Here is an 8,296-nt window from a genome sequence, read left to right as displayed (position 1 = left end):
GGGATGGAGATGGGGGGCAGGGACAAGGGGTGGGGGTGTGGGGCAGCATCTGGAGCAAGGGCAGGGGGTGGCTGGCGCAGGCCAAGGGCCCTGGGGCCGCTCAGACCTGGCCCCAGGCCCAGGGTCCCCGCCAGGCCGGCCACAAGCTGACCGCCCAGCAGGCCGGGGCCCAGCGTGGCCTCATCGGGAGCAGCAGGGGCCGTACGGGGGGGGGGGGGGGGGGGGCTCCCCGCGGCGGGGAGACCCCCTTACCCCCTCCCCCCAATTCGGGGTGCCCCTGCCTAGGGGGTGGGGGTGGGGGGCGTCCCCCCCTCCCAAAGCCTGGGGAGAGGGGTGCTCAAGGCCCCCTGAGGCCGGGCAGAGCTGCCTCGGGAGGGGGTCAGCGGACCCCAGGGAGGCCGAGCGCCCCGGCCCGGGGGCGGTGGGGGGGGTTAGGGGGGTGTGTGTGCCCCCCACCCCCCAGGACTACATCTCCCGTCAGGCCGTGAGGCGGCGGGCGGCCGGACTACATTACCCATCGTGCCCCGCGGCGTGGGGAGGTGGAGGGGGGGGCAGCGCGGGGCGGGGCCCGGCCGCCGCTCCCCCTTTGTTGGTGGCGGCGGGGCCGAGCGGCGGCGGGGCCGGCCCGGTATGGGCGACCAGGTGGGGCCGGGCCGGGAGAGAGAGAGAGGGGGGCGCGGAGCGGGGAGGGGGAGGACGGGGAGGGAGGAAAGAGGGAGGGGTGGAGGGAGGGAGAGGAGATGGGGGAAGAAGGGAGGAAGAGGGGATGGGGGGGATGGAGGAAGGAGGGAGGGATGCGGGGATGGGGAGGGAGGGGGAGAGGGAGGGAGAGGGGAGGGATGGAGGGAGGGGGAGGCGGCAGGGAGGGAGGAAGAGGAGAGGGAAGGAGGGAGGGATGGGGGAAGAGGAGATGGGGAAAAAGGGAGGGAGAGGGGATGGAGGAATGAAGGAGGGATGCAGGGATGGGGAGGGAGGGAGAGGGGAGAGAGGGATGGAGGAAAGAAGAGGGAGGAAGAGGGATGGAGGGAGGAAGAGGGGGAAAGAGAGGGAGGGAGGATGAGGAGAGGGAAGGATGGAGGAGGGAGGGAGGAAGAGGGAGGAAAAGGAGAGGGAAGGAGGGAGGGATGGGGGAAGAGGAGATGGGGAAGGGAGGAAGGGGGGATGGAGGAAGGAGGGACAGGCTTGGAGAAGGAGAGCTGGAGGAAGAGGGGTTGGAGGGGATGGAGGTGTGGAGGAAGGAGGGCCGCAGGGGTTAAGGATGGCGAAGGAGGGGTGTGGGAGGGAGGGAGGGAGGGAAGGAGGGATGGAGGGGTGCAGCGCTGTCCCCCCTTGCTGCCCTCACACACACTTGCCAAGTCATCCCTCTCCCGCCACGCCGGCAGAGCCCCGGGCAGCGGCCGTGCCGGGGGGGGGCCGGGGGTGCTGACCGCAGGCCCGGGGCGGGGTGGGGGGGGTCGGGCAGGAGGCTCTGCGGAAGATCATCACCACCTTGGCCGTGAAGAATGAGGAGATCCAGAACTTCATCTACTCCCTCAAGCAGATGATGCAGAATGTGGAGGTAGGGGGGGACCCCGCCATGCCCCTGGGGACCGCCCCCCACTTCCCTGGCATTTTGGGGTAGTACCCCTGGCTGGGGTGGTACCCACTGGCTGAGTCCCCACGTGTCCTGACCAGGCCAACTCATCACGGGCGCAGGAGGACCTGGAGGGGGAGTTCCAGTCCCTGTACACGCTGCTGGACGAGCTGAAGGACGAGATGCTGATGAAGATCAAACAGGACCGTGCCAGCCGCACCTACGAGCTGCAGGTCAGCACCCATCCCACACCCCGCCCTGCCCACCAGCACCCTCACCCACCCACCCGCTGCCCCTCTCCCCTCCCCACGCCAGGCCCAGCTGGCAGCGTGTGCCAAGGCCCTGGAGAGCTCGGAGGAGCTGCTGGAGGCGGCCAACCAGGCCCTGGGGACGGCCAACCACCACGACTTCCCCCAGGTGGGTCCCCACCGGTGAGGGGAGGGGGGTTGGACATCCCTGTCGTGCTGCTCCCCATGCTGGGGGGGGGTCCTAACCCCATGCCCACCGGTTGATGCCACCCTGGGGCTACGCTCACCCTGGGTGGGCACCCTTCTTTCTTCCTGCGTTGGGCAGCGGGGCTGCGCTGGGTTGGCTGTGCCTGCTGCAGGGCTGGGTGGGAGCGCGGAGACCCCTCACCTTGGGGTCATGCCCAGCCTGCCCAGAGCTTCCTTCTGACATAGGGGTGCTGGTGGGAGCATGGGGTGCTGTGCCAGGGGGGTGCTGTGGCTGTGGGGTACTGCCATGGGGGTGCTGTGCCCTAGGGTTGTGGGGTACTGCTGTGGGTCTGTTGGGTGCTATGTTGTGGGGGTGCTGCAGCTGTGGGGTACCGCCATGGGGTACCACTGTGGGGGTGCTGTGCCATGGGGTATTGATGTGGGGTTGTGGGGTGTTGTGCCATGGGGTATTGCAGTGGGGTTGTGGGGGTGCTGTGCCATGGGGGTGCTGTGCCATGGGGTATTGCAGTGGGGTTGTGGGGTGCTGTGCCATGGGGGTGCTGTGGGGTTGTGGGGTGCTGTGCCATGGGGTATTGCAGTGGGGTTGTGGGGGTGCTGTGCCATGGGGTATTGCAGTGGGGTTGTGGGGTGTTGTGCCATGGGGGTGCTGTGGGGTTGTGGGGTGCTGTGCCATGGGGTACTGCAGTGGGGTTGTGGGGTGCTGTGCCATGGAGGTGCTGTGCCATGGGGTACTGCTGTGGGGTTGGGGGGTGCTGTGCCATGGGGGTGCTGTGCCATGGGGTATTGCTGTGGGGTTGTGGGGTGCTGTGCCATGGGGGTGCTGTGCCATGGGATATTGCTGTGGGGTTGTAGGGTGCTGTGCCATGGGGTGTTGCTGTGGGGTTGTGGGGTGCTGTGCCATGGGGGTGCTGTGCCATGGGGTACTGCTGTGGGGTTGGGGGGTGCTGTGCCATGGGTTGCTGTGCCATGGGGTACTGCTGTGGGGTTATGGGGTGCTGTGCCATGGGGTACTGCTGTGGGGTTGGGGGGTGCTGTGTCATGGGGTGTTGCTGTGGGGTTGGGGGGTGCTGTGCCATGGGGTGCTGCTGCAGGGGCACGGGCACGCTCGGCCACGCTGGCACCGGCACAGCGCTGTGGACACGCCGCAGCACGCTGGCTCCTGGCACTGCTCCTCTCACCTCTGCTTTCTTTTCCCCCTCCTCTTTCCCTCTGCGCTCACAAGGCTGCCAAACAGATCAAGGATAGGTACGGCACCCCCGTGCCCCCCAGTCCCACTAACCCCCCCCCCAAACCCCCTCCTCCCAGCCAGACCCCGCGGCGGGCAGCCCGCTGGGTGCTGGGGTGGCTCTGGGCACCCTCCCCACGGCCGCGCAGGGCAGGGGGTGAGCGGTGAGGGCTGGGTGGGTGGCCGGGTCCTGGCGCCGCTGACCCCGGTGTCCCCTGCGCAGCGTGACCATGGCGCCCGCCTTCCGCCTCTCGCTCAAGGCCAAGGTGAGCGACAACATGAGCCACCTGATGGTGGATTTCGCCCAGGAGCGCCGCATGCTCCAGGCCCTCGCCTTCCTGCCAGGTAGCGCCCACGGGCAGGGGGCATGGGGACCTGGGAGGATGGGGGTGGGATGGGGGGGTTCTCCTGGTGCAAGGGATTGGCAGTGCTGGGGGTGTGAGGGGCTGTGCCGGGCTGAGGAGGGAACAGCACAAGGATGGGGTTTAAGGGGTCTGCTGGGTGCCAGGGGGTGGGGTGGAATGGGATAGGATGGGATGGGGTAGGATGGGGTGGGGTGGGGTGGGATGGGATGGGGTGGGATGGGGTAGGATGGGGTGGGGTAGGATGGGATGGAGTGGGGTAGGATGGGGTGGGATGGGATGGGGTAGGGTGGGGTGGGGTAGGATGGGATGGAGTGGGGTAGGATGGGGTGGGATGGAGTGGGTAGGGTGGGGTGGGATGGGATGGGGTGGGATGGAGTGGGGTAGGGTGGGGTGGGATGGGGTGGGGTGGGGTAGCATGGGATGGGGTAGGATGGGATGACGTAGGATGGGGTGGGGTAGGATGGGATGGAGTGGGGTAGGATGGGATGGGATGAGGTAGGATGGGGTGGGGTAGGATGGGATGGAGTGGGGTAGGATGGGGTGGGATGGAGTGGGTAGGGTGGGGTGGGATGGGATGGGGTGGGATGGAGTGGGGTAGGATGGGATGAGGTAGGATGGGGTGGGGTAGGATGGGATGGAGTGGGGTAGGATGGGGTGGGATGGGGTAGGATGGGATGGGGTGGGGTAGGATGGGATGGAGTGGGGTGGGATGGGATGGGATGGGGTGGGATAGGGGGCCAGGGGGCAGCACCCTATCCAAAGGGGTGAGAAAGTCCCAGGGATGAGGGGGGGTTGGATGCTGTGACCAGGGGTAAGGCGGATGCCATGCCCAGGACCCCACACCTGGGGTCCCTCGGGTGCTGTACCTGGGGGGCCCAAGCTGCTGAGCCCATGGAGGCTCTGGGCACCCCAGGGGGTGGTGGTGGGGGTGTCCCTGTGGGGGCACTAGGGACACCCTGGCTGGCAGCAGGGCTGCATCCCCGTGCTGGGGGGGACACTGGCACGGCTGCTCCTGCGGGCAGTGCCCAGCACCCCCGAGATCGACCTGGCGGAGTCCCTGGTGGCCGATAACTGTGTGACCCTGGCCTGGAGGATGCCCGATGAGGACAGCAAGATCGACCACTACGTGCTGGAGTACCGCAGGACCAACTTCGAGGGGCCACCCCGTGCCAAGGAGGACCAGCCCTGGATGGTGGTCGAGGGCATCAAGGGCACTGAGTACACCCTGTCTGGTGAGGGCTTGAGAGACACACACCCCCCAGATGTGCTGGGTGGGGGGGGGGGGAGAACTGATGCTGTCCCAGGGGGCTGTGTGGGGGTTATTGGGGGGGGTGGGGGGTGTGTCCTTTGCTTTGTGACCCTGCTGTGCCCCCAGGGCTGAAGTTTGACATGAAGTACATGAACTTTCGGGTCCGGGCGTGTAACAAGGCTGTGGCAGGCGAGTTCTCTGAGCCAGTCACTTTGGAAACGAGAGGTGGGTGCTGGGGCTGGGGGGGGGTGGCAGGGCACCCATCGCCCCCCCCCCCACCTCCCCTTCCCCCATGCCCTCCCTGATGGATGATGATGGTGGTGGTGGTGGGGTGTGTGGTGGAAGGGGGGGGTGGGTGTGCTGTGTTGATGGTGGTGGCTGTGCCCCCCACTCCCCAGCGTTCATGTTTCGGCTGGACGCCAGCACGTGCCACCAGAACCTGCGCGTGGAGGAGCTGAGCGTGGAGTGGGACGCCACGGGGGGCAAGGTGCAGGACGTCAAGGCGCGCGACAAGGACGGCAAGGGCAGGACAGCCTCACCCGCCAATTCACCCGCCAGGTAACCTCACAGCATCCCCCCACCCCCACCTCCCAGCTTTGTCACCCCTTCTTCTCCTGGAGTGCCCACCCAGCCCCCCCACCCCACCACCCCTCACCAGCGTCCCTCTGTCCCAGGGCCGTGCAGTCGCCCAAGAGGATGCCCTCGGGGCGCGGGGGCCGAGATCGCTTCACCGCTGAGTCCTACACGGTTCTGGGTGAGAGCTGGGGGGCACCCTGGGGTGGGGACGCTGCAGGGACATGGGGAGGGGGACACACAAGGTGGGGTGGCCCTGGGGCACCCCTTAAAATCAAGGGAAAAAGGGACCAGCTGCCCCCTTTGGAGTGGAGCTCTGTGGGGAGGGGGGCTGAGAGCATCCCTGCTCTGACCCTCCAGGGTGGGGAGGGATGGCACAGACCCCCCCCAGGCAGGGCTCAGCACCCCAAGCAGGGCTCAGCACCCATGTGGTGGGGGATGGCTTAGTGTTTGATGGGTGGGGTGGTGTTGCTGTGCCACAACATCCCTCCCCTGAGCCCCACAGGGATGGGGAGAGCCCGGGTCCTGTGTTGGTGCTGGGTAGGGAGAGGCTGGGCACCCATTGGGACTGGTGGGGGGGGGCAAGGGACAGGGCAGCAGGGCACAGGCAGAGCTGTGCTCCCCAGGGACAGGGCACAGGCAGAGCTGTGCTCCCAAGGGACAGGGTGGCACAGGGCACAGGCAGAGCTGTGCTCCCAAGGGACAGGGTGGCACAGGCAGAGCTGTGCTCCCAGGGGACAGGGCAGCAGGGCACAGGCAGAGCTGTGCTCCCCAGGGACAGGGCAGCACAGGGCACAGGCAGAGCTGTGCTCCCAGGGGACAGGGCACAGGCAGAGCTGTGCTCCCAGGGGACAGGGTGGCACAGGCAGAGCTGTGCTCCCAAGGGACAGGGCAGCAGGGCACAGGCAGAGCTGTGCTCCCAAGGGACAGGGTGGCACAGGCAGAGCTGTGCTCCCAAGGGACAGGGCACAGGCAGAGCTGTGCTCCTAGGGGACAGGGCACAGGCAGAGCTGTGCTCCCCAGGGACAGGGCAGCAGGGCACAGGCAGAGCTGTGCTCCCAAGGGACAGGGCAGCACAGGGCACAGGCAGAGCTGTGCTCCCAGGGACAGGGCAGCACAGGGCACAGGCAGAGCTGTGCTCCCAGGGGACAGGGTGGCACAGGCAGAGCTGTGCTCCCAGGGGACAGGGCACAGGCAGAGCTGTGCTCCCCAGGGACAGGGCAGCAGGGCACAGGCAGAGCTGGGCTCCCAAGGGACAGGGCACAGGCAGAGCTGTGCTCCCAAGGGACAGGGCAGCAGGGCACAGGCAGAGCTGTGCTCCCAAGGGACAGGGTGGCACAGGCAGAGCTGTGCTCCTAGGGGACAGGGCAGCAGGGCACAGGCAGAGCTGTGCTCCCAAGGGACAGGGTGGCACAGGCAGAGCTGTGCTCCTAGGGGACAGGGCAGCAGGGCACAGGCAGAGCTGTGCTCCCAAGGGACAGGGCACAGGCAGAGCTGTGCTCCCAGGGGACAGGGCAGCACAGGGCACAGGCAGAGCTGTGCTCCCCATCCACAGGCGACACGCTGATCGATGGGGACGACCATTACTGGGAGGTGCGGTACGACCGGGACAGCAAAGCCTTCGGCGTGGGGGTGGCCTATCGCAGCCTGGGCAAGTTCGACCAGCTGGGCAAGACCTCATCCTCCTGGTGCCTCCACCTCAACAACTGGCTGCAGGTCAGCTTCAGCGCCAAGCACGCCAACAAGGCCAAGGTGCTGGACGTGCCCGTGCCCGACTGCATCGGCGTCTACTGCAACTTCCATGAAGGTGGGTGCAGGATGGGGGGGGGGGGTTCAAGGATGCCACCAGCCCAGACAGTGGGTTAGGGGAGGGTCCTGCAAGCTCTGTGCTGCCCCCCCCCCCCCCCTCCTTTTCTTCTTCCCATGCCCACAGGGTTCCTGTCCTTCTACAACGCCAGGACCAAGCAGCTGCTCCACACCTTCAAGGCCAAGTTCACGCAGCCAGTGCTGCCTGCCTTCACGGTGAGGGGTTGGGAGGGGCTGGGCAGCTCCTCTGGGGGTGCCAGCGGTGGGGTTTGGGGGTCCCCCTCACCCCTCCATTGCCTTGCCAGCCCCTGTTCTTGTGCCCACAGGTCTGGTGTGGCAGCTTCCACGTCTCCTCGGGCTTGCAGGTGCCCAGCGCAGTGAAATGCCTCCAGAAACGCAACAGCACGGCCAGCAGCTCCAACGCCAGCCTGCCCTAGAGCCGTGGGCATCCCCCTCCCCACGGCCACCCCCCCCCCAAGGAGAGAGCACTGAATGTACTCCCAACCCCCACCCCAAAACCTGCCCCCCCCCCCATCCTCAACCCCTGCGTTGAGCTGGCAGGGCTGTGCCAGCCCCCAGAACTGGGGTGCACCGGCACCCAGCGCCCTGCCAGCTATTCCCCCCCCCCCCCCACTCTATGCCACCCCCTCGCCCCTGATCACTGGCACTGGGCTGGGCATGTTGCCCCCCCCTCCACTGAGAGCTGCTTCTGGCCTGAGGAATAAATCAGGATGTAGGTGTGATGCAGGGGGGGTGTTTTTTGGGGGGGGGGGGGGGCAGGATCCCAGTGCTGCCCCCAACAGAACGAGGAGCTGGGGGTGGGGTTGAGGGGGCAGTGCCTGGGGTGATGCTCCCCAAATATGTGGGCTTGGGCTGCATTGCTGCCCCTCCCTCCACCCCCCCCAAGGCTGTGCTGCTTGCACCCCTCTCCACCATGCTGGAGCCAGTGGGGACTGGGGACAGCTTTGCCCTAGGGTTGGGGGGGGGCACTGCTGCCCCAGCTGGTTCCTGGCACAAAGTGGGGGTGCAGCTGGGTGTCCCCCCCGTGCT

At 67.3% G+C, this 8,296-nt stretch overlaps 1 protein-coding gene across 1 annotated transcript; it reads left to right on the top strand.

Moving 5' to 3' along the window:
- The first annotated feature begins 612 nt into the window (after positions 1–612).
- On the top strand, positions 613–7,947 carry FSD1 (fibronectin type III and SPRY domain containing 1). The gene is made up of 13 exons (XM_084276312.1): positions 613–642; positions 1,463–1,558; positions 1,675–1,806; positions 1,889–1,990; positions 3,251–3,273; positions 3,477–3,598; positions 4,641–4,850; positions 4,994–5,092; positions 5,266–5,425; positions 5,542–5,621; positions 6,996–7,247; positions 7,374–7,462; positions 7,573–7,947. Exons 1-13 carry the CDS (start codon positions 631–633, stop codon positions 7,681–7,683), a joined length of 1,488 nt encoding a protein of 495 aa, XP_084132438.1. The 5' UTR covers positions 613–630; the 3' UTR covers positions 7,684–7,947.
- Positions 7,948–8,296: the final 349 nt, after the last annotated feature.

The sequence above is a fragment of the Gallinula chloropus genome (genome assembly GCF_964237585.1).
Source record: "Gallinula chloropus genome assembly, chromosome: 28".
In the NCBI taxonomy this organism is placed as follows: Eukaryota; Metazoa; Chordata; class Aves; order Gruiformes; family Rallidae; genus Gallinula; species Gallinula chloropus.
This window is presented reverse-complemented; position numbering and strand designations above follow the sequence as displayed.

Excerpts from the sequence above, each read along its gene's own strand:
- FSD1 (XM_084276312.1), top strand. Across the intron at positions 1,991-3,250 it reads ACCACCACGACTTCCCCCAG|GCTGCCAAACAGATCAAGGA; the intron begins GTGGGTCCCCAC and ends TGCGCTCACAAG. Across the intron at positions 4,851-4,993 it reads CACTGAGTACACCCTGTCTG|GGCTGAAGTTTGACATGAAG; the intron begins GTGAGGGCTTGA and ends CTGTGCCCCCAG.